Below are 25357 nucleotides of genomic sequence, written 5' to 3'. Positions count from 1 at the left end.
ATCTAGAGTATAGGAGAATGTGCCATCAGGAGCCATTTCATTGCTACCCAATATCTCAATTAAAAACGGGGCACAGACCTAAACAGAGAATTCTCCATAGTGTAAAGTCATATGGCTGAGGAACACTTAAGTGTTTAATGTCCTTAGCCATTAGGGAAATGCAATTCAAAACCACTCTGAGATTTCATTTTATACCTGTCAGAATGTCTAAGATCAATATCGCAAGTAGCTGCTGTGGAACAAGGGAAACACTCCTCTCCTGAGGTTGGTAGTGCAAAGATCACTTTTAAAAATTAATAAAGAACATAGAATGGTCCCTGTCATCAGGCGTTAGCTAATGAGACAGCACTATTTTCTAGCATTAATGATAAATTTCCTACAAGCTAGAAGGAATAGCATTGGAACTGTAAAAAACTTGAGGACAGTAACTCAAAATAGACTTTTTTTTCCTGAGAAAGGGTTTCACTGTGTAGCTCTGGCTGTCCCGGAACTCACTCTGTAGACCAGGATAACCTCAAACTCAGAGATCTGCCTGATTCTACCTCCTGAGTGCTGGGATTAAAGGTAGGACCTACCACTACCCTGACAGATCTTTTTTTTTTTTTAAAGACAGATTCTTATGATTCTTAGACTAACCTTCAAGTCTTCAGCAGCAGAAGGTGACGTTGAACTCATGATCATCTTACCTCTGTCTCCATCTGTGTTTCATGACTATTTTAAGCCAGGGTTATTATACAAGCACTCTACTGATCCACGTTCCCTATTCCTGGGCATATACCCAGAGGATTCCCCTGCATGCAGTAAGGATGCATGCTCCACTATGTTCATAGCAGCCTTATTTATAATAGCCAGAAGCTGGAAAGAACCCAGATGTCCTTCAGTGGAGGAATGGATACAGAAAATGTGGTATATTTACACTATGGAATACTACTCTGCAATTAAAAACAATGAATTCATGAAATTCTTAGGCAAATGGTTGGATCTGGAAAATATCATCCGAAGTGAGGTAACCCAATCACAAAAGAACACACATGGAATGTAGTCATTGATAAGTGGATATTAGCCCAGAAGCTCTGAATACCCAAGACACAATCCACATATCAAATCATTCTCAAGAAGAAGGAAGGAGCCGGGCGGGTGGCCCACGCCTTTGATCCCAGCACTTGGGAGGCAGAGGCAGGCAGATTTCTGAGTCCGAGGCCAGCCTGATCTACAGAGTGAGTTCCAGGATAGCCAAGGGCTACACAGAGAAACCCTGTCTCAAAAAAAAAAAAAAAGTAAGGAGAGGGCCCTGGTCCTGGAAAGACTTGATGTAACACTGTAGGGGATTACCAGGATAGAGAAGTAGGAGGGGGTTGATAGGAGAACGGGCAGAGGGAAGAGAGCTTATGGGACTTATGGGGAGGGAGGAACAAGGAAAGGGAAAATCATTTGGAATGTAAACAAAGAATATAGAAAATTTTAAAAAAGTAGTAATAAAAACATTCAAACGAATATTTATTTGAGCAAGTGTGTGTGTGTGTGTGTGTGTGTGTGTGTGAATCTTTATGCTTATATGTTTGAGGGAAATAGACTGTGCCACAGAAGCAATGAAACACTGATTTTAAGGAACTCAATCAGCATTGGGGTATAGTTGCCTTGTCTATGAGACTGAGGAATTGAGAATCCATGAAAAAATATGAACAAAGTGCTAGGTCAGTATAGAGCTGACTTGAAGCTGGAGGTTGAAGATGATTATTTTTCATCTGCGCCAAGATAACTGGGTACTACTCCGAGATGCTCAGTTGAGGGAAAGGGGACACACAGCCAAAGGAAGTGCACGAACAAGATATATAGCATTGTTAAAGAAATAACAATGTTTCCAAATAACAATCAAACTTTAATTGAGCCACTAGGTATGCTGGGAAGAATTCTCTCAATTTTCTGTGGATCATTTGATTGAACTTTTGGCTGAAGTCCGAAAGAAAATACCAGTATTAAGCTCACTGAATAAATGTGGAAACTGAGTCACAGATAATAAAGATGCTGACTCAAGACCCCAGGGCCAGAATATGAAAGATTCAAGTCTGCACCCATAACCACTGTGTAATGTTCATGTACAAGTGGACTGGAATGGAAGAGCAGAAGGTCTCCTGCACCATCCTGAAGGGTTGAACCTCATAGATATGCTACTAAAGACAGAGACGGAAACTTACTCTTTGAACTTGCTGGGGAAATAATTTTCAATAATTAATCCTTATTTGGGACAAGTGGGTGTAGAGTGCTGGACTAATCATTGGGATAGCCTTAGCCACATATGGGTATGGGAGTTAGAAACATGGCTAGTCCTAAGGTGATTTCTGCCGTGTCTATAAGATATATGCCAGGTTTTAAAGATCTAGCAGCAGTGGAATATAAAGTCTAATTCATCGCATAGCTTGATACACATTGCAATATTTCCTTAGGTGTGTTGATTGAAATACAATATTTAATGAAGTATTCTTGCATTTTTACTTTTATCTCATTTTGCATTTTCCCCTTTATTAATGGAGGAACTAGACAATTTTATTTTACCTATGTGGTCTGCATTTTCTTCTTTCTAAGCAGGTTGACCCTGAGTGGTTTGTAGAAGGTATTTTACTAATCACCTCTGATGAAGGGCTTCCTTGCCACATTGGCTTTTTAACCGGTACACTTTCCTTGCTTTTCTGGTCATTTGCAAGAAAAGTTTGAAAAGGCTTCCCCCATTGCATGGTTTGAGAAGCCCAAGAATTTCCTTTTATTCAGCCACAAACAAATGCTCCCCATGCTGTGCTCCGTGGATGAGAAATTCACATGACAAGGGCAAAAAAGGGGGAGACGTAAAAACAATTTCCAGCCCCCCCAAAGGGTGTGAAGTAAAAGTGCTTTCAGAGAATCCCACAAGCATGGCACAGGTGGGCCTAGTGGGGCTGTCTCATCATCAGAGAGCCCAAGGAGTCGAGAGGAAACTCTAACATGCCACAAAACCATAGTTATAATGCAAAGTAACTTACCTCCCCCCACCTATCTATCACCATCTTAACTTAAAAAAAAACTTGTGAAAATACGTAATCCCGAGGAGCCTTCGATCATGTATAAAACTGGAAGAGCAAGAAGTACGGGTCATATCTGCCATCGGCTGATCTAGAGAAGACACAGCCGCTGATCCTTCAGACCCTCGGACTTAATACAGGAGTTCTGGGCTTCTCCTGCTTCGGCCTAGCTCTGAGACAATGAAGGCTACTCACTGCCTCTTGGCTTTGCAGCTCTGCCTTATGGCCATTTCTGGCTGTTACTGCCACGGCACACTCATCGAAAGCCTAGAAAGTCTGAAGAACTATTTTGTAAGTATGATCTCTTAATAATGCTTGTGGTTGACCGTGACTGATGTTGACTTGCTACGGTGAACGCCGGGCTGCCGTCTCTGGTCCACAGTCATTTTGAGAAGACGAGGTGTTACGTTTGCTATTTGCTGGTGAGGTGTTTATTGACTTAATGATCTCGATATTGATTTAACCCTTTTGTTCAGTTTACTTTGGAGTTAGAAGGCACTTACCCGTCTTCCCAAAGATGCTCAAAGTATAGGCACGAGGTACAAAGATACTGGTGATTTTGTGATTTCTTCTTATTTAGTCTTGATAAGAAGTAGCCTCACCTTCATGGTTCTTATTCTTTTAGACATCTTGAAAGTGATAGTGAGAGATGAATATTACCACCAAAACTACTCAGGGAAACAACTTATCACTTAAAGTAATGGGAGACAAAGTCCTTAATGTTTCTGCTCAGGACATGCCCTCCTTGAAGTTGTTTTCCCCCTAAGGAGCAATTTTGAAATTCTACCACAATCCAATCAGCACCAAAGTCAACTGCTTGGTGAGGTTTGAGGAGAGTTATATTTCTTAGAGCTTTTAAGTTTTTTTTTTTTTTCCCATGAATTTTTTTGAATCCATGGTTAACAGGAACAAATTTTATATCCTTACAATTTTGTAATTTGTCCCAAATGTATATGCTATTATACATATAGCTCTTATCATAACGTTCAAGCATTTCTAGCCTCCCAGTGTAATGCAAGCTACCTCACACATGTGTTTGGAGCTATCTTTTAAAGCAGTGATTAAGCCCTATTAGAGCATAGACGGATGTTTCAGAGAGCGTGGACCATAAGGGGGCAGTGTGCACAGTGGAATCATTCTGATGTTTTTCTTTCTCCCTTTCTTAATTTGAGCGTAACTTTCTTTTTTAGCTCACTATGGTTATTTGGGGTACTTGAAACCTCATCAGCTTTGTTGAGTTTACTTGTGGCCTTGCAATTTCAAGGCAGGGCCAGTAGCTCCTGCAGCTAAAAGAATGTAATAGTGTTTGGCTAAATGCAGTCTTTTGGGGGGATACTTGTTAGAAATAAATGGAGAGCCAAGAAGGAAACTTGTGACCATTGTCAGCATTGAATTCAACAAAACTTGATAGATATTTTCAGGGCAGTTGGTGAAATAATTACAAATCAATCTTTTTCTTTTCTCCTCAGAACTCAACTGGCATAGAAGATGTGGAAGAAAAGAGCCTCCTCTTGGATATCTGGAGAAACTGGCAAAAGGTGAGTTGGAGATTTTTTTCCCTCCCTCTCCCCTGGTTTTCCTGTTGTTTCTAATGGACCAGTTCTCACAATCCTCTCTTCGTATTATTTCCCAAGGACGGTGACACAAAAATACTTGAGGGCCAGATCATCTCGTTCTACCTCAGACTCTTTGAAGTCTTGAAAGACAACCAGGCCATCAGCAACAACATAAGCGTCATTGAATCACACCTGATTACCAACTTCTTCAGCAACAGTAAGGCGAAAAAGGATGCATTCATGAGCATCACCAAGTTTGAGGTAAGACAGTTTTACAAATTACTATATTATTGGTTTTCTTTTCTATTTTTCTTTTTTTTTCTTTTTCTGCATTGTCTTGAATTATCAGACAGTAGAAATTAGCTACTCATCAGTTGATAAAGCTAGGGGATGAAACCCAATCTTAGATGTTTCCCCACTGCAGACAGATTGGGAGTTTTTTTTTTTTTTTTTTTTGTCAATTTTGGAAAAACACAGACATTCAAACTATTGCCCACATGCTGGGTAAAATGCTCTGAGGAGGAGGCAGAAGAGGGGAGCATTGAACAGCGCTCTTGTGGTCCCCCCTGGGTGTGTGATGGAAACTCTTGCTTAGGCTGGGAGGTTGTGTGTTAGTGGAAAGAGCGGTGGGAGGGAGTGAGAAGACTTGCGTTCTCCCCCTCCTCCCAGCCAGGCCACAAGGAACACTGACTTCAGATGACTCACACCACTGGCTGGGGTGCAGTTTCCCCATCTTGAGAGGAACCAGCTGGGATTGCTACATACATTTTATCTCTTTTGCCAGAAACAAAACAAAATGAAACCTCCACAGTGTCACAGGTAGAGAATGAGGATGAGGGAAGGAATGAGGCTCTGAGGAGACTTCTGGGTGCTAGCCCTGGCTCTGGTTAGCCTCTAGTGCTATGAGGCCAGTTTGTTTTCAGGCAAAGCAATGGTAGACGTCCTTTAAAAAGATGGCTCTGTACATGTTATGAAAGGCTTGGTCAATTAACTTTCAGATATGGTGGTATCCCAGCCATTCCATGCTTTATATCATGAAATCATCCTATACCTTATAAATTATGGCCATGAGAATCTGAACATAAAAGCATAAAGGCAATTCTCATTTTTCTAACATTTATATAAAAGGCAAAGGCGTTCGGAAAGTTCTTGTGCTTTAATGGTGAATGGCGTCAAATGACAGGGACAGGTGTCTTGTTAGGCTTTGTGGCTTAGATATTCATGCTCAGCTCTCAGTCTACCTGAGTCTGCCTCTAACTAGCTTCCTGGTCTCTCTCAGGATCTGGGAGATGGTAGCCCGTCTCAGTCCATCGACTAGAGATGGATAAAGTAATTGTTCCTAACTCACTTTGCTTCCTTGACCCTCAGCTCTGGCTAAGTCTCTTGGATTCTTGCCAATGTTCCAAAACAAAGGAAATCCATTTGTCTTCCCAGTACATACTTGGGAGAAAGCTGTTACTCCTAAGTCCTTGGTTTCATTTTTTTGGAAACCCTGGGTCTTGTGCTTCCTATGGGGTAACCTTGTGACAAGCTCTTAACTCTTATCCTCTTTTGATGCATTGTCAACATGTTTTAGAAACACACACACACACACACACACACACACACACACACTTTAGTAACTAGTCCTATAAATTTCTGAGTCTTTCCTGGAAATGTAGCGAGGGTGTCAGAGTATTTCCAGTACTAGAAAAAAAAACAAACAGACAAACCTGATAAGTAAATGGTCTCCATTTTATTAAGCCCAAAATTGCCCAAGTGATCCTTCTGGTTAGAGTAGAGAAGTCTAAGTAGTTAAATTAATGGTGTAGACAGCAGAGAACAGGAAATATTGTTGCATCTCTAAATCGTGAATGCTCTCTGTGTCAACAAATTGATTATTACTAATCTGACCATGAGTTGTGTTTGTTTTTAATCCCATCCCAGAAATGATGACACTGATGTAATCTGGGAGAAATTGAAAATATTTCTTTTTCATTTGTTTTGGACTTGGGTTGTTCCCATAGTACTAAGACTATGTTGGCAGCTCTCAAATGTTGAATTGTACCAGAATCTCTCAGTGGGAACTTAGCTCACAAAGGCATCTGGGTCTCTGGGTTCCTTGCTAGATCTCCGGAGCATTCTCCTAGAGCAAGGGGAGCATTGGCTAATACAAATTTTTTTTCTTGGTCTGAATAGAAAGAACTAATCAAAGAAGAAGGTGGTAGACATTGTAGATAAGAGATTACCTTGCCAATATCTTAACAAGAAAACAGGTTCAGGTAGATTCAATATCTGGTTCCAGTTCAATTCTATTTACTTCCACCTCTTCCCCCACCTGCTCCACTCAGGGGTCTCTTTAGTTCTCTATTTTGAGATTTCTGTAGCAGTTAAGGGAAAGATAGATATGTGAAGTGACTCAGTCCACTCCCTGTTGTATGACAGGGATATCTAATGATCCTAATGGTCTTAACTGCTGTAGAAATGAATACCACAAGTGATAGGAATAGATTACTATACTTTACTTAAAAAAGAACATTTCCATTTTCACTGACCATGGTGTCAAAAAGAAGACTAGCACAACCGCTTGTATGCTTGGAATTCATTTCATTTCTTTTCTCCCATTAGGTAAACAACCCACAGATCCAGCGCAGAGCTGCCAGAGAACTCATCAGACTGATCCACCAGCTATCACCAGAATCTAGCCTAAGGAAGCGGAAAAGGAGTCGGTGCTGATTTGGGGGGTAGAGCTGTCACAATAAGAATAATTCTGCCAGCACTATTTGAATTTTTAAATCTAAACCTATTTATTACTATTTAAAATTATTTATATGAAGAATATATTTTAGACTCATCAACCAAAGAAGTATTTATAGTAACAACTTACATGTGATAAGAATGAATTTCTATTAATATATGTGTTATTTATAATTTCTGTGTCCTCAACTATTTCTCTTTGACCAACTATTCTTTCTGACTAATTAACCAAGACTGTGATTACAAGGTTGTATCTGGGGGCGGGGGGCGGGGCAGCTGACCCGCTGACTGAACTCAGACTGTGGCTTGTTCAGTTACTTCACTTTGCCCACGGGGGACATTTAGCACTGCAATGATCCCGTGAGGTGCTGCTGACAGGAGGAAGTGCCTACACTCTGGGCCAGTGCTTTAATAGCAGTTCAGACAGCACTTCAATGTGTCAGATAGTACAGGCTGTCCCTGGAGGAAAGCAGTGTCTCAGGAGATTTTGCACCTGGTGCTTCCATATACTGCTGAAAGCTGTGACTACACCTGAATGACAAATAACTCGCCCTTTTAAAGTTTATCACTGTCTAATTGCATATGAATAAAGTGTACTTTTGCAACCAATCATGCTGTGTCAGACTCCTTCTGAGGGAGGACTCGGGTGAATGAACCACCTAGTGATGAATGGGAAGGAAATAAGTCATTTTTAGCTGTGGGAATCTTGGAGCCGCATTAAGCAGCATTGAGTGTGGTGCTTTTCTCTACTGACAATGTGCTGCTTTTTACTGCTCTGGTTGGCAGCTGTTTGACTTTTCTTTCAAAGATGTGTGTCTGATCACTTCGCCGCTGTTCAACATAGAGCTCCTGCAATGGGAAGTATGCAAACTGCTTTGCTCGGCATATGGCTGCGTTTCTACTCTCTCTCAGCAACACACTAGCGTTTCCTCTGCGTTCACAGTAGGCAGACATCATTGGTGTATGTCTTAGAGTTTCAACTGATGTGAGAAGATATCATGACGAAAAGCAACTTGGCAAAGAAAGGGTTTATTTCAGCCCTTAGATTGTAGTTCATCACTGAGGTAAGCTAGGGCAGGAACTCCAGGCAAGAACCTGGAGGCAAGAACTGAAGCAGATGCCATGCAGAAACATTGCTTACCTGCTTGCTTCTCCTGGCTTGCTTAGTGTGTTTTCTCATACAGTGCAGGATCACCTGCCCAAGAGTGGTTCTGACTCACTATAGGCTGTGGACTGGGCTCACCAACACTAATCACTAATTCAGAAAATGACCTATAGACTTGCCTCCAGGCAATGTGATGGAGAAAATTTCTCTGAGGTTCCTCTTTCCAAATAGCGCTAACTTGTGTAAAGTCTGCAAACCAATAGACTCAGTGCAATAGAGTATTAGCTCTAGGGGGAGAGGGATGGATTGGAACCAAGATTGTGCCACTACAAGCCGCAGGACCTTTAATAGCTTCTTTATATTCTCTAATCTTTTATTCATTTATTTGAAAGGGGGAATAATTAAATGCGGGCCTTCCTCCCAATATTGTGTGCGGATCTACTCTTTTACTCAAAAGATGTATTTATTGTGGCACTTGGTAAATGCCTCAGTAGTTTAGATACTTTAGTTGACTAAAACCATACAAGACTCCCTGCTCTTGGAGACTTTGAACAACTAGGAAATAGATAGCGAATAAAATATATTACATGCCCTCAAGCTTCATGGTGTTTTAAAGATGCTTGTTGCTATGGAAAAAATAAGGTGGAGAATGGTGGAGGAATTGTACTGTCATCAGGATGAAGTGGATAGTCCAGAAGTTTAAATAGAAGTAGGTTACAGTTTCCTAGTCAAAGGAAAACCATTTGAGGAAGAATTTACAAGGATGATACCCATTTGGATTCCAGGCAAGGTCAATACCCTTGGAAAGGCTTTGGAGTGAAGATTCTTAGTTATGAAGAAAGAAAGAGCAGAGTAGTATTCTATTGTGTAAATATACCACATTTTCTGTATCCACTCCTCTGTCGAGGGACATCTGGGTTCTTTCCAGCTTCTGGCTATTATAAATAGGGCTGCTACAAACATAGTGAAGCATGTGCCCTTACTACATGCTGGGGAATCCTCTGAGTATATGCCCAATCACAAAAGAACACACACAGTATGCACTCACTGATAAGTGGATATTAGCTCAGAAGCTCAGAATACCCAAGATACAATTCACATATCAAATGATGCCCAAGAAGAAGGAAGGAGAAGCCCCTGGTTCTGGAAAGGTTCAGCGCAGCAGTGTAGGGGAATACCAGGACAGGGAAGTGGGAGGGGGTTGATTGGGGAACAGTGGGGAGGGGAGAGGGCTTATGGGACTTTCAGGGAGGGGGGAACCAGGAAAGGGGAATTCATTTGAAATGTAAATAAAGAATATATCTAATAAGAACAATGAAAGAAAGAAAGAAAGAAAGAAAGAAAGAAAGAAAGAAAAAGAAGGAAGGAAGAAAGGAAGGAAGGAAGGAAGGAAGGAAGAAAGAAAGAAACAAAGAAAGAAAGAAAGAAAGAAAGAAAGAAAGAAAGAAAGAAAGAAAGAAAGAAAGAATGAAAGAGAGCATACCGGAAGAGCAATCTCAAAAATGGGAAGAAGAGACATTAGTCAACACAGGAAGAGGATGACGTGTGAGAGACATGTACCTTTTAAATACAAGGAGATTCAAGGTGTAATAACTTTGATACGCTCTAGGTTGTGAATTCTAGAAGACTCTTGGAGTTGTCAAAAGATGGCCTTACGACATACATATGAATGTGTTATGAACTTGGACTTAAGACTTATGTGAGCATAAGGATATAATGAAACGACTTCAGCTGGCTTCAGGACACATAGAGTGACAAGAGCAGGAATGTGAAGGGACACGGGTTAGCTGTTGGGAGCTTTCTTCTCAGTGTTTTGACTTTGCCTTCCCACAATGTTCAAAACAGTTTGTGTCAAGGGATCATTTTAGTCCTTGGCCATCATCAGCAGTTATTGTAACCATTATTGGGTAACTAGGCAACAGTGGTTGCAACCTGACTGCAAAACTTTAAAGTCTTAGATGAGGAAAGAATGAAAAACCTTAGGCCAATGTTGCCACGCCTGTGACTGACATGAGATGCTGCTAGTTGATGTATATGTGTTGGAGGCCTCATATCAACTGGTTGGTGGTCCAGTGTCTGAGAGACCTCAGGAGTAGAGACTGCTGGTCTTCCTTTGGGTTCACCCTCCTCTTCAGCTTCTTCCAACCTTTCCCTAATTCAACCACAGAGGTCCCTGACTTCAGTCCATTGGTTCAGTGTAAGTATCTGTGTTGGTCTCAGTCATCTGCTTGTTGGGCCTCTTGGAGGACAGCCATGCTAGGCTCCTGTCTGTAAGCACACCATAGCATCAGTAATAGTGTCAGGCCTTGGGAGCCTCCCCTTGGGATGGATTCCAAGTTGGTCAGGTCACTGGACCTCCTTTCCCCTAGTCTCTTCTCCATTTTTGTCCCTGCAGTATTTTTAGAAAGGGACGATTCTGAGTCAGAGTTTTTGACTGTAGGATGGCAACCCCATCCCTCCACTTGATGCCCTGTCTTTCTACTGGAGGTGGACTTTACACGTTCCCTCTCCCTGGAGTTGGGCATTTCATCTAAGGTGCCTCCCTTTGAGTCCTTAGAGTCTCTCACTTCCAAGGTCTCTGGTACTTTCTAGAGGGTCCCCCACCTTCCACCCTCCAAGGGTACATATTTCCATTCATTCTACTGGCCCTCAGGGCTTCTCTCCTGTCCCAGCCCCCAATACCTGATCATATTCCCGTTTTCCCTTTACCCTCTCATCTCTCACCCAAATCTCTCCCTTCCTCTGCTTCCCACGATTGCTTTCTTCTCTTTCCAAAATGGGATTGAAGCATCCTCACTTGGGTTCTTCAACTTGTTAACCTTATTGAGATCTGTGGATTGTATCCTGGATATGCTGTACTTTATTTGGCTAATCTCTGTTTATTAGTGAGTATATGCCACACATGCCCTTTTGGGTCTGAGTTACCTCATTTTGGATGATAATTTTTAGTTCTACCCATTTGCCTGCAAAATTCACGATGTCCTCATTAATTGCTGAATAGTATTCCATTGTATGAATAAACCACATTTTCTGTATATTCTGAAGGGATATCTGGATTGCTTCCAGCTTCTGGTTATCATAGATAAGGCCTCTATGAACACAGTGGAGCACGTGCCCCTGTGGTATGGTGGGCAGATTTTAAGGTCACAGCAGATGTAAACTTACTGTGAGATGGTTTGATTTGGACCACAGAGCCAGATAATATCCATGATAATATCTATGGGGAAGGGGTTATAATTTCTTGAAGTCCTTCATTTTGAGAAGGGGTGAATCATACAGTAGAAAGGGAAGCACTAGGTGTGTCCAGTCTGGGGCTAGGTTAACACTCTCTCCTTTACTATGACTGGAAGTGGTATCAATTAGACCCAGACTCTAAGACACAGAAAGTCAAAACTATATTATGTGCTGGGATGGTCCCAGGGAGTATGGCAGGGAATATCCTTCAATAGTTGACCCTGGCCTATTCAGTAGCTGTCAATAATTCTCTATATTTCATTATCTTTTTTTTTAAATGTTAACACTTCACTCTCAGGGATGTTATAGTACTCACAGAAGGGATTGACTATATTTTGGAATAAGGGAAATGAGGGTAGTAATTATCTTTATTCTATCCTGTCTTAACAGGGACAGGCATCTCCCTTGGCTCGGAAGCAACAGGGGCAACAGCTAAGGCCTGGGGTGAGAGCACAGGCGTAGCACCAAGCCCTTTCTTTCTCAGAAGTTCTCAGAACCATCTGGTCTACCTTCACCAGTGGCTTGTTGGTGTCTAGATGACTGGAACATAACAGGTAATATCAACAGGCTTTCTCCTTTTTCTCTTTCTCTTTTCTTCATTCTCATTATCTCATTCCTTCATGTTTCGTAATTCTAGACCAGGTATATCAGCCATCGTTGGCTACTGTGAAAGTCAGCTTCTGAGTGTAGTGTGAATAGTGTACACATATAGGAGGAACCCTGGGTAGGAAGCATTAGCCTGAGAAGAATGTGAATATAGTAGCTTCCACTGGTTTCATAAGTCACCACAAACTAGTTGCTGTAAAACAATATATTATTGTCTGATAATCTGGCCAGTGAAAATCCAAACCCAGAATGAAACCAAGTCACTTGCAGGGCTGTATTCATGTTGGAGATCTGAGCAGATAATCTGTCTCCTTGTCTTTTCCAATGCCCAGAAACTACTTTTGCTACCATGTAGTAGCCTCCCCTTTCTTAAAGGCCTTCGATATTGCGTCTTCCAATCCCTCTTGCTCTAGTACTAGCACCCCTAGCTCCCTCCTATAAGGACCTTTGATATTATACCGTGATCACCCTAACAATTCAAAATTGTCATGGTGAGTCTTGGTGTGAACTTGACATATCTGAGAAGAAGGAACCATCCCAATTGAAGAAATGCTTTCATCAGTCTGAACTCTTGATATGTCTGTGTGACAAGTTGTGGATTTTCCTTGCTTGATGTGGGAAGATCCAGGCCTGAATGGGTGGTTCCATTCCTGGATGGGTGGCCCCAAGAAGTGTAAGAAAAGTGCTGGGTGTGAGCCTTGAGAAATCCAGTGGCCAGTCTTTCTTGCCCGGTTTCTGCCTCTGCTTCTGCTTGAGTTCCCAGCCTGACTTCTTTTAGTGACAGACTGTGCTTGGGACATGTAAGTCAAATAAACCCGTTGCTTCTATGTTTCTTTTGATCAATGTTTTATCACAATGGTGAAGCAAGTTAGGTCAGGGATCATGTCTCCATCTCCGGATTTTTAACTGCATCTGAAAAATCCCTTTTACGATATAAAGTGGCATTTGTAGATTCTGGGACTTGTGGCATAGACATCTTTGCAGTGCTTCAGAGAGGCCATCTAGTGAGGTTTGTCAAACTTTCAGCAAAAAGAAAATGTTGTCCTTGTGGGATGATAGCCTAGAGTGGGTGTCTGAGCCCAGGCGGGATGAAGGGGCCATCTGCACTCTGCAAGCACTCAGCGTGGGAATCAGAGTGACATAAGAATAGCAGTCAAACGGAGATGGTGTGCCAGTATGTCGGCACTGATAGAAGACTGGTGACTATTGGGGCACTGAGGGCTGAATATGTTAGGAGTAAAAATATCCTTTCCTTCCTAATATAGTCCTGTATAGTGCATTCTCCATGTAGAATGTAATATGCATTCTAAGAGGTGAAAAGAGAATTGTAGTAGAAAAGGGAGATTACAGACCCCACTGTCTAATACTGAACTTGAATTGGATATATTAGTATGAACATATGGTATTTGATATAAAGAGATAGAAAGGATCAGTAGTTATAAGAACCTATGTGTATATGTGTTCTTATTCCTGTCCCCTGACAGCAGCAATTTCTGGTTAGGAATGAGGCTACCTAGTGCCTGAGTCTTGGCTTGTAAATATATACATACGTATGTGTATATATATATATGTATATACATAATACATTTATAAAAATATGCATATTTATAAAAATATGTATATTTATAAATATATAAATATGTGATACATAAATATACAAACATATTTATGTGAATATATAAGATATATGTATATAAATATGAATACATATATCATTTATATATAATTATATATATATATGAATATGCGTATACACACACACACTTATTTATTTTTATTATAAGGTACCAGTTCTTGGAGATTTGGCTACTTCCAGGGCAGGGTGGGGGCAAGGTGAATAAAGTGTGACTCGCTGGACTGAGAGCGAGAAATATTCAGACAATAAAGAAAGCATGTCAAAATGCTTAGAAACCATCTGGAAAGCCTGTTTCCCACTCAATATGTAAAAAAACAAAAACAAAAAACAAAAAACAAAAAAAACAAAAAACAAAAAAAAAAACCTAAGTGTGAAAGGACATAGGTGATGGTAATGTATCGGAGCCTGCAAAATCGAACAGGAAATTATGAATGAATGTTGGTACAAATGGATAAACAATGTTTGATGAGGAGTGAAACATTTACATGGCTGTAAATGTAAGATATTAGTTAATTATGGATGGGAATAGAGTAACTTTAAGTTGGAGAAGCCTAGCAGATACCATAATAGTCAGGGATAAAGCAAATAATATTTGTAAGAGGATAAATGAAAATAGCATATACCCTTATAGGATGTAACGAGATAAGACACACCCCTCCCTTGTGGTATTCTTGTGAAAGATACAGAAAGTATTTTAATCACGAGAAAATGCCATATGAATAGAAGTTGAAGAAATGTCTGTGAAATAGCTGGTTGTTGCATTAGTGTTATGTAAATAAAGGTTAGATTAAGGAATAATCCCATGCAAAATGGATTAGAGCGGTGGTTCTCAGCCTTCCTAATGCTATGACCCTTTAATACAGTTCCTCATGTTGTGGTGATCCCAACCATAAAGTTGTCTTTGTGGCTACTTCCTAACTGTAACTTTGTTACTGTAATCACATAAAGATTTGTGTTTCTGAAGGTCTTTGGTAATTCTTGTGAAAGGATTGTTTGACAATCCTCTCCCCCAAAGGGGTCGTGATCCACTGGTTGAGAACAGCTAGATCACACAGGTATATGACCCCTGAATATGATACTGAATTAGATTAGATCTTTGCAAAGGGGGTGGGCACTTTTAGAACACTTGGTGGAGCCAGAATAAGATCTAAAAAGTTTTCTGGCAATCATCTACCAGTGTAAAGCCACTGGTCTTGATGGCTGTGTCATGACTATGTTGGGAAAATTTTTGTGGGTGGGAAATGAACAAGAAAGCGTTCAGAGATGATAGGTCATCAAGTCAGCAACTTCCTCTGAGAGGACTTGGGAACTATGTAGCTTTCACAACTATTCTGTGAGACTGACTAGTTAAAAAAAGAAAATACAGTAAAGCCTCTGTGAGACTTTTTCATAATTATAGTATGGTAAATTAAAAACTTTTGAAATATTTTATTCCAGTCATATCACACAAGTTTGAGCTGCCTATATGCAATCCATTACAGGGTTATAGGGTTAAAGTTCCAAAGCAAACATGCACACATACATACATACATACATACACACACACATACATACATGTTTACCTTATCCTGAGACTTCAGGCAGTATAACTAACTTTTGTCACTGAGATGTGGGGTGTGCCCCTCTCCTTATCCTAGCAGAAGATTGTGTCTTTCCCATGAGTTGGAAGTGCAGCTAGGTAACTTGTTAGTCAACTATGTGCTCTCTCTATATGTATGTGTGTCTATCATCCTATCTATCTATCTATCTATCTATCTATCTATCTATCTATCTATCTATCTATCTATCTTTCATCTATCTATCATCTATCTATCATCTATCTCATTTCTGTCTCTATCAATCATCTATCTCTGTATCTATCTACCTACCTATCTACCATATCTTTCTCTTTATCTACACACCCATTCTATCTCTATCTATCTATCTATCTATCTATCTATCTATCTATCTACCTATCATCTATCTATATATCTATATATCTATCTATCATTTATCTATCATCTCTTTATCCATCATCCACCCACCCACCCACCCTTTATCTATCTATCTATCTATCTATCTATCTATCTATCTATCTATCTACCTATCTATCTACTATCTATCTACTATCTATCTATCTATCAACTATCTATCTACTATCTATCTATCTATCATCTATCTATCTATCATCTCTTTATCCATTCATCTGCCCACCCACCCACCCTTTATCTATCTATCTATCTATCTATCTATCTATCTATCTATCTATCTACTTTCTATCTATCTATCTATCTATCTATCTATCTACTATCTATCTACTATCTATCTATCTATCTATCTATCTATCTATCTATCTATCTATCATCTATCTATCTATCATCTATCATCTATCTATCTGTGTATCTATTTCTCCTCCTAGTACCGTCTACTATGTTAAAAGATTCAGATGGCTTTGAGGAAGCAAATGTGGCTGGATCGATGTGTGCAGTCTCACTCTTAAGTCTGTGACCCACAGTGGTCTGACTTGCTTAGCAGCCTCTTCCCTGAAGCTTGGTGTGGCTTTTTTAATCTTCTCAATAAGAAGACTCATGTGTCCTATTGGCTTCCCATCTTTGGCTTTTCAAATCTTTTTGAAACTCCGAGCCTCTTTAACTCTTTGTAGCCACCTTTTTAATCTGTGTGCGTGCACACACACACATACTCACACATACCTACACACACACATTTGTGAATTTATTGTTATTCAGTAAATTCTGACATTATGGCATTTATCTATATTTTTGGCATAGCATGCTCAGAATCAGAATTCTGATAGAATAGGGATTTCCTCAGGAATTGAATGCTGACAGAAGGGAAAGATGAGATACTGGGGACAGCGAGAGGAAACACTTGTCTCTGGAACAATGTTTATAGCTTGTCTGATGAACTTGCAGGAGAGACTGGATTGATAGAAAGCTGATGTGGGATGGAGACACACACCTTTGTGTGGAAAGCCGCGACTGTATTCGCCATTACAAGATGGCACCGGCTTCCACTGTGCCAGCTCCGCTTTCTTAGTGAACAAGCTATCTGCGCAAGTGCAAGAGTATTTTCCTGCCAAATCTCTGCCCGTCCCGGGGCACTCGAATGAGGTCATGAGTAAACAGCCAATCAGGTGTGTACACGCCAGGCCAAGGGGTATATAAACGGCATCCATGTTGGGCGCGGGGTCCCCCTCCACGAAAAGCAGTAAATAAAGGCTTGGCTGCAGAAGGATCCTAGTGTCCTGCGTGCGTTCTTGCTGGTGAGACGAAAAGCGCGGGACACCTTTGGAGAACCGCTTAGTTATGCATACCTTGTACCTTCTATTTAAACCTTACCTCTCTGTGTTAGGACCCCATCAGACGAGGAGGGCTCACTAAATCTCTTTGTATTGTCAAAGTGCCTATGTTGAATAAGTTTTTTTTCCTTTGCTTTATGCTGTTATTGGACATATCGAGGATCTGCAGCCAAACCTGGCCTATAAGGGTTGCCAAGGCTAGACTAGGATGCTGGTAACTGGTAACAGTAAAAGTGTCTATAAACAAGATTAGAGATTTGTAAAGGGCCATGATGGAAGCACATTGTCTAAGGCTAACCTCCTTTAGTCTTCCTGCATCAACAGGAAGTTGAGTTACCTTGTACTAGAAGAACTAGGGCTTAGTCCTGCTAGGTCAGCACTGTAGGCACAGCTGGTCTCAGTTTTTGCAATGACCGTGTTGTCAGTCTTCCCTATAATCTCAGGCTGCAGTGTTGGTGTGTGGGGTTTATTTTTAGATGTAAGCAAGACGGAGAATAAAAGCTTAACTTTCTAAAAGAATGCACTCATTCCTGGGGTTTGAAAGCATGGGCAGGAAGTAAAGACAAAGTGACTCACCTGTAGCGTGACCAGAATCTGAATGTTCTGGGAGAAAAACCATTATAAGTTCTCACATCACTTGGATGTCTAGAAAGAGGGCCTGGCTGCTTCTGATAAGGCTTCTTTCAGTCAGGTGGTTGCAAAGGATTGGGGATGAAAACCAGCCCCATGCGAGCCCTAACTGCAAAGCCACATTAGACAGCCCTTGGTGTCCTGGGGATGGCCACCCTTACCCCCAGGATGTGTGACAACAAGTATCAAGTAATAGTGATGAGCAACTAGGTCATGTGCCATGGGGAAGGCTGTAGGGAAGTGTCCTTGGTTGCCTTCAGCCAACGTAGATCTCACCAGCAACAAAGCTCCAAAAAATGATCATGGTGGGATGTTACATACTGTCTTTGAATCCCATGCATCTCATATGCCAAGTGGGAAATCAGAAATTAGCTGTGAGAATCATTTAAGAAAATGTTTGAAGAAAGACAACGCTCAATACATGATTAATTATTATGGACATTAATTTTGCTGAGGAAAGTCACCAAATCACTGTTGTTGGCTTTCTCTACATGACAAACTCTTGTTAATTTTCATTAAAAGAAAAAAAAAAGAAAGTTTGAATTGTGGTTGGAAAAGTGTCTTTGGTTAAGAGTGCTTCCTCAGGGTGAGTAGTACACATTCTGGGGGGGGTGCACCAGGGGTACAGCCCCCTGTTCTGAACACAGTGGGCACCTATACTTACATACATTTAAACTACATAAACAAATCTAAAAAGAAAATAAAAAATTCATTGAAAGAGTTTTAAATGGACAGCTAGTACTTGTCCCTGTTTAGGGGAATACAGTGTGTCATTCTGATACATGTGTAACAATATGTTAAAGATATTTATTGGGTTCAATTTGATTTACTGATAGATATACACATGTAATACATGATGCATTACATATATTAATTTTAAGATTTATTTTTATTTCTAACTATCTCTATGTCTTTCTGTCTCTGTTTCCCTGCCTCTCTCAGTATGTCTGTGTGTCTGTAACTGTCTATGTGTGTGTGACACATGTGCACAGATGTCCAGGGAGGCCAGAAGATGGCATTGTATCTCTTGGAGCTGGAGTTACATGCAGTTGTGTGGTCCTCTGGAAGAGCAGGATTTTTTTCTTAACTGTACCATCTCCCCAGTCCCCAGTTTAAGTATTTCAGGCATGTATAAGATGTGCATAGTATGTAACATTTAAATCATGGCAATGAACATATTTATCATCTCAAACAGTTATTGCTTGCACACATTTCCAGAACTACTTGCCCTGAGGAAGCAGTGGATACTTTATCCCTAGGGTTAACATGCTAATTTATCTCTTTTTTTGAGACATGGTTTTACTATGTAGTCTTGGCTGGACTGGACCTTACTATATAGGGCAATCTAGCCTTGAATTCACAGAGGTCAATCTACCTCAGAGATTAAAGGTGTACACTACACGCTAACTGCTAACTGAATTTTTAAGGGGTCTTCCAAATCTGTACATGTATGAAAACATAATACACCTCCCCCCTCTCTGTGTATACATGCACCTCTGCATGATCATGCAGAGGACAGAAATTGAGACTGTTGAGTATTTTTCTCTATTGTGTGTCACCTTATTTTTTTTTTTTTGAGACAGGTTCTCCCACTGAACTTGGAGCTTGCCATTTAACCTATGCTAACTAGTGGAGGGATCCTCTCTTCCTGCCCTTTATCACCAGAGTTGTAAGCACATACCATGATACATTTTTTCCCATGATATTGGGGAGTTGAACTCAGATGCATGTGCAGCAAGTGCTTTTAGCCAATGAGTCACCTTCCCAATCCCTCTTCCCTTATTTATTATCAATGGTTTATGATTAATCTTCCAAAGCATTTGTTGTGACAATTTCAAATACACTGCATTTCATTGACATCCATTCATTGAGGACACACCACATAGGGCACTAAAACATTGGGAAAATAAAAATCATGCTTATGAGTGCTTTGGCTTGAGTAGGGATGCTGTCCCCCAAGAATCCATGGGTAACAGGCCTGATCTCTAGTGTGTGGTGGTTTGAGTGAGAACGGCTCCCATAGGCTTATAAATTTGAATACTTGAACAAATTTGAATAAATTTGAACAGTTCCTCAGTTGGCGGAACTGTTTGGGAAGGATTAGGAGGTGTGGCCTTGTTGGAGGAGGTTTATATCCCAGGATGGGCTTTGAGGTTTGCAAAACTCATGGCATTAGCTCTCTTTGTCTCAGTTTGTGGATCAAGATGTAAGCCCTCAGTTACTGCTCCAGTGACATGTCTGCCTGCCTTTACTCTCATCCCTGACACAATGCTTACTTTCTGAAATCATGTCATAAGGCCCCAGTCAAATGATTTGTTTTACATGTTACCTTGGTCATGGTATCTTGTCACAGCAACAAAAACACCTTAGGGTGGTAACATTGAGTGGAACTTTAGAAGCCAGATCCTTGAAAAAAGTCTTTAGGGGACTTGGAACTTCTGTAGATCCCTTCTTTTTCCCTTCTAGCCCTGGTGTGTTGCTCTTAGCAGAGGTCCAAAGAAGTGGGGCTTCCTAATCTTGGACCATAGTTGTCAGAATTATGTGTCAAATAATTTTTTAAATTAATGTGAGTTGAGACATCAAGAATTCTGGGTAAATAAGCTCCAGCTATCGTTTTTTGATTGGTAAGTGTGCTACTATGAACAGAGTAGAAAGTGCTAAGTAATTGGAAAAATGGCAGCCTGGAAACTCTGGTATAGGAGTTAGGAAATCCCCACAGTTAGTTTCATTAGGGCTAAAGCGTTGAGATGGATGGAATTTAACTTGTGGGTCAAACTCCAAGGCCACCTGCAGGTGTAACTCTGTCTCCATGAAATCAAGACTATAAGATGAGATCAATCTATAAGCTAATCTAGTGAAGTCACTTTGTCATAATGCTGTTGAGAGAAATGGCCATTCCCATGAATTCCACTTTAAATTCGTGACTCAGGGCTATCTGAGGTAAATCAGAAAAGCACAAAACACAAACTCAGAGAAAGCAAGAGCAAAGAGGATGCCCTGTGAGTCACTGACAAACCACAGCCCCTCACGCTTGAAGTTCCTGTGACTTTCAACCAGTGCTCTTAACACCTGAGACTTGGTGACTTGTCTATCCAGAATATGAAGCTGTTAGACTCTTAACTGATGTGTGTATCAGAGAGATATGAACAACGTCATTTAATTTTGGTCTGGATAAAAGTCACAGAAACTTACAACCAATCAAAGTACAGAGAATAAGTGTCAGCGCACTCCTCAGTCATACATGATGCATCTACATCACCCACCCACCGAGGTCCAGGGACCACCTCATAGGAGGGGCAAAAAGATTGTAAGAGCCAGAGATCTGGAAGAACTAGAAAGAAAAATTGTCTTCTAACATGACTGGGATGATACAGTTCACAACAGCTTTGGTTGCTTACACAAGACCCAAACACCTTCAAGCCAGTGAATATTTTAGCATGGAACAGGAGGCCCGACCTCAGGAGTCCCACTCCTAACTGAGGAGCTGTTGATATTTGACAGCTGAAGGTAAAGGGAGCATCAGTTTTCTTCAAGGCTATAGTCCCTGTTAGGTTGACTAACGTCCAATGGATGGTCCAATCCTTGTGAGTATATGGGCAGTGCAAATTGGACTTACTGAATTAAATTAAAAATGAAAAAGTAGGACATAAAGTTTGGAGGAGGTGAGGAGATAGGGGTGTATCTTTCAGGAGTTAGGGAGATGAGCAGAGGGTGAGTGAATATGATTAAAATACATTGTATGGAATTCTCAAAGAAATAATAAAAATAGTGCGGTGTTTGACTATGCTTGGCCTAGGAAGTGGCACTCTTTGGAGGTGTGACCATGTTGGAAAAAAGTGTGTCATTGTGGGCATGAGCTTTGAGACCCTTATCCTAGCTGCCTGGAAGCCAGTCTTCTGTTTGCCTTTGGAGCAAGATATAGAAATCTCAGTGCAATGCCACCCCAGACTCTGCCATGCTTCCCACCAAAATGATAATGGACTGAACCTCTGGATGTGTAAGCCATTCCCAATTAAATGGTGTTCTTATAAGAGTTGCCTTGGTCATGGTATCTGTTCACAGCAGTAAAACCCTAATTAAGACAAATAGTACATGAGCTGCTGCTACCCCTACCCTCTCTGCTGCTTCTCCGTGCCTACTGCTGGTGAGCCAGGGTCTTGAAAGGTTTTGGCTGGTGACTGCCACACAGTAATGATACAGAGACCTTAAATTCTCTTGGAACTGAGAAGCAAAGAAACGATTGGCTGATTCCGGGGTATAGGTGTGAGAAGTATCACTTTGGGTTGCTGTTTCTGAAGAGAAGAGAGTGAGCTGAGAGAGACAGAAAAAGTTCTGTCTTTAAGAGATTTGTTTTTCTCCCTGACAAGTAGCTCAAAGGTCACATGTAACCTAGTATAGGAATGTTCTTAATCACACAAGTTTCAGTAAAAATCAAAATCAAATGCTACTATGGAAACCGGTTTTTAGTTTGAACATCAGCTCAGCAAATATGGAAAACTGTAGCACCATGGGAGTGAGCGTCTTAAAGTTCTCAGTGGTGTGGTAGGCAGTGCCAGCCAAACCACAGACTGGATTTTCTATGCTAACGTGTGGAAACATTTATTTTCATCTTTTTTTTTCTTGTCTCAGAGACGAGGCCAGAATGGTGCTGTCAAGGCCTGATTCACACCCAACTTCCCAAGCAGCTGCATCTCAAATGCCAAACCATGAAGATATTTGGTCTAGGCAGTATCCGGATAGCAGATCTGTCTAGAAAAGAAACGGTTTCCTAGCTGTTTGAATCAGGGCTAGATATTTGATTTCTGCTTCTTACTGGGGAAAGTTGGTGGGAAACAGGGAGGCTGAAGAGATGATTAGAGTCGCCTCATCAGAAGTGAAAAAGAGAGATGTTTCTAGAATGATCAGAGGGTTGAGGTTGCAGGTCAGCGAGGGATTCAGTACTCCAACCAGGAGTCAGTATCAGAGCCAATTTTAGATTCCCTACCCCTTCTCTCTCTCTCTCTCTCTCTCTCTCTCTCTCTTCATGCATACTGTGGAAAGCCTAGGCATGGTAAGGAATCTTTCAAGGTAGTTCCATGAGGGGATTGATATTGCGACTTTCTGTTTACAAGTGAGGAAATGGAAGCCCAGGTCCCTTCAGTGAGTAAGCAACAGACACAAGGATCAAATCCAAATACCTGAGCCCAGAAGCCACACCCTTCTTCAATACACCTCTGTTGAAAGAAAGGGAAGCCAGTCTGGAGTCGGGGGATTCTGACACCTGCTGGGGAGTTATGTCAGGGCAGTGAATCTCAGAAAAGAAGAAATGAGTCTCACACCAATCGATGGAATTGGAGAGAAGACCCAGATAGTAGGTCCATTCAGTGACAGACACCTGTCTGTCTTTGACAGACAAAGAATCCAAAGTAATAGGTAAAGCACACCTTCTTCAGCAACTCTTCCCATGCAGCCATCCAGTAGCACCATTTGCTGAAGAAGCTCTTTGGATTTACTTGTTCCTCCTCATATTCCCTCCTTTTCCCTTCTCCCCCATCTTCTTCCTATGTAATTCTCCCTGATTGTTCGCTAACATTACATTCTATTTCTCCTTCCTTGGAAGAGATCCATATATAAGAGAAAACATACAATATTTTTCATTTGGGGTTTGGGTTACATCACTCAAGATTATTTTTTTCCCCTAGCTTTATTCATTTGCCTAAAAACTAATTTGATTTTTCTTAACAGATGAATAAAATACTTCATTGTATAAATGTAAACATTGTATAAATAACCTTTTTATTACCCATACATCAATCGATGGGCATGTAGACTGTTTACAATTTCTGGCTACTTGTGAATAGAGAGCAGTGAACATGGAAGGGGACTTAATAATATGTGGAGGCCTTTGGATATGTGCTCAAGGATCGTATAGCTGAGTCTTGAGGTAGCTTCAGTTTTAGCTTTTTGAGGTCCTCCATACTGATATCCACTGTGTTTGTACCGATTTGTAGTCTCACTGATGATGAAAATGTCTTCCTACATCCCCATATCCTCACCAGCATGATCTGTTATTTGTTTTATTTGTTTTGGCCATTCTGATGTGGGTGAAATAAAATCTCCAAGTAGTTTTAATGTGCATTTCTGTGTTGGCTAAGGATTGAGAATATTATCTATTTCTCTGCTGTTTGTGTCTCATCTTTTGAGAACCTTCTGCTTAGTGCTGTTCCCCATTTTCCCTTAGCTTATTTGTTTTCTTGATATCTACTTTTAGTTTTAGATATTAACCATCTACTAGATATATTATTGATAGACTTTCCTCCGCTCTGTAGAATGCCACTTTGCTTGACTGATGGTGTCCTTGCTGTACAGAAGCCTTTTATCTCCATGGGGTCCCAGTTATTAATTGTTGCTCTTAGTGCCTGTGCTACCAATCCCAGTCACAAAGCCCTTTCCCATGTCATGAATTCAAGGCTATTTTCCAGCTTCTCTCCTATTATACTCAGAATATCAGACATCATGCTGAGGTCCTTGATCCATTTGGTGTTGAGTTTTGCGCAGGGCTATTGGACATGTTCAACCCTTATCAGAGAAGTTTCTTCTTGAAGTGAAGGGAGTTAACACAGCGACCCACAGCTGGACAATGTACAGAGAGTGAGAGACATTGGAGCACTCAATCCTAAATGTGGGTGTATAAATTTCTTCCTCTTAAGGCCTAGAGATCTATACAGAAGAGGAGGCAGAAAGAATGGTAAGAGTCTGAGGTGATGGATGACCCCAAGGAAACACTGTCTTGTAGAAACAACATGAGGGAGATACTCATGAACTCACAGAGACTGTGGCATCACACAGGAGACCTGGCCAGGTGCAAACCAGATTGAATCCCAGCTCTGAAAGGGGAAAGGGACAGGGTCTCGGCCAACCAAGAAGGTATCTGCAATTGCTGCATACTGGCAAAAGGAAAATCACTTTTCTTCAATGGAGTGTCACAGAGCAGGGTGTGGGTGGGGTAGGAGGAGCTTGGGGTGAGGGTGGGGCAGGGCTTAGTTCAACCACACCCCAGGGTAAGTCCCATGCACAGGAGTAGTCTGCCAACATGAATGAACTTGGTAGGTAGTATTTTCGAGTACTTTCTGTTTTGTTTTCTTTTTCACCCCTTTATTGGTCTTTGGCCGATTTGTTTTTATGAGACAAATAAAATTGTCTCAAAATTGGTTTGTTCTTGTTTCTTTCTCTTTTTGAGAGAGAGAGAGAGAGAGAGAGAAAGAGAGAGAGAGAGCTGAGCGGATAGGGAGGTGGAGGGGATCTGGAAGGAGTTAGGGGGGAAGGAAAAGCGTAAGTACATTGTATGAAAAATATTTTTTAAAAAAATTAAAATGAAAATAAATTAATAATATGAAAGAAATTAAAATGAGAAATATGTCTCCTTTGCAAGGCAAAGATGGGATATAGCAGAGCTGGTGTGCAGAGGCAGGGGCAAGGGCAGGGCCTGCAGTCACGTATCCTGCTGGGCTGCAGCTTTCCCGC

General features: G+C 41.0%; 1 protein-coding gene and 1 long non-coding RNA gene across 2 annotated transcripts in view; both read left to right on the top strand.

The window, feature by feature from the left end:
• The window catches only part of LOC127670729 (uncharacterized), a 621253-nt gene that overhangs the window by 213128 nt on the left and 382768 nt on the right, over positions 1-25357 (top strand). The window lies entirely within an intron of this gene.
• Ifng (interferon gamma) lies at positions 3144-7954 on the top strand. The gene is made up of 4 exons (XM_052165219.1): positions 3144-3344; positions 4523-4591; positions 4688-4870; positions 7217-7954. Exons 1-4 carry the CDS (start codon positions 3234-3236, stop codon positions 7322-7324), a joined length of 471 nt encoding a protein of 156 aa, XP_052021179.1. The 5' UTR covers positions 3144-3233; the 3' UTR covers positions 7325-7954.

The sequence above is a fragment of the Apodemus sylvaticus genome, chromosome 20 (assembly GCF_947179515.1).
Source record: "Apodemus sylvaticus chromosome 20, mApoSyl1.1, whole genome shotgun sequence".
In the NCBI taxonomy this organism is placed as follows: domain Eukaryota; kingdom Metazoa; phylum Chordata; class Mammalia; order Rodentia; family Muridae; genus Apodemus; species Apodemus sylvaticus.
This window is presented reverse-complemented; position numbering and strand designations above follow the sequence as displayed.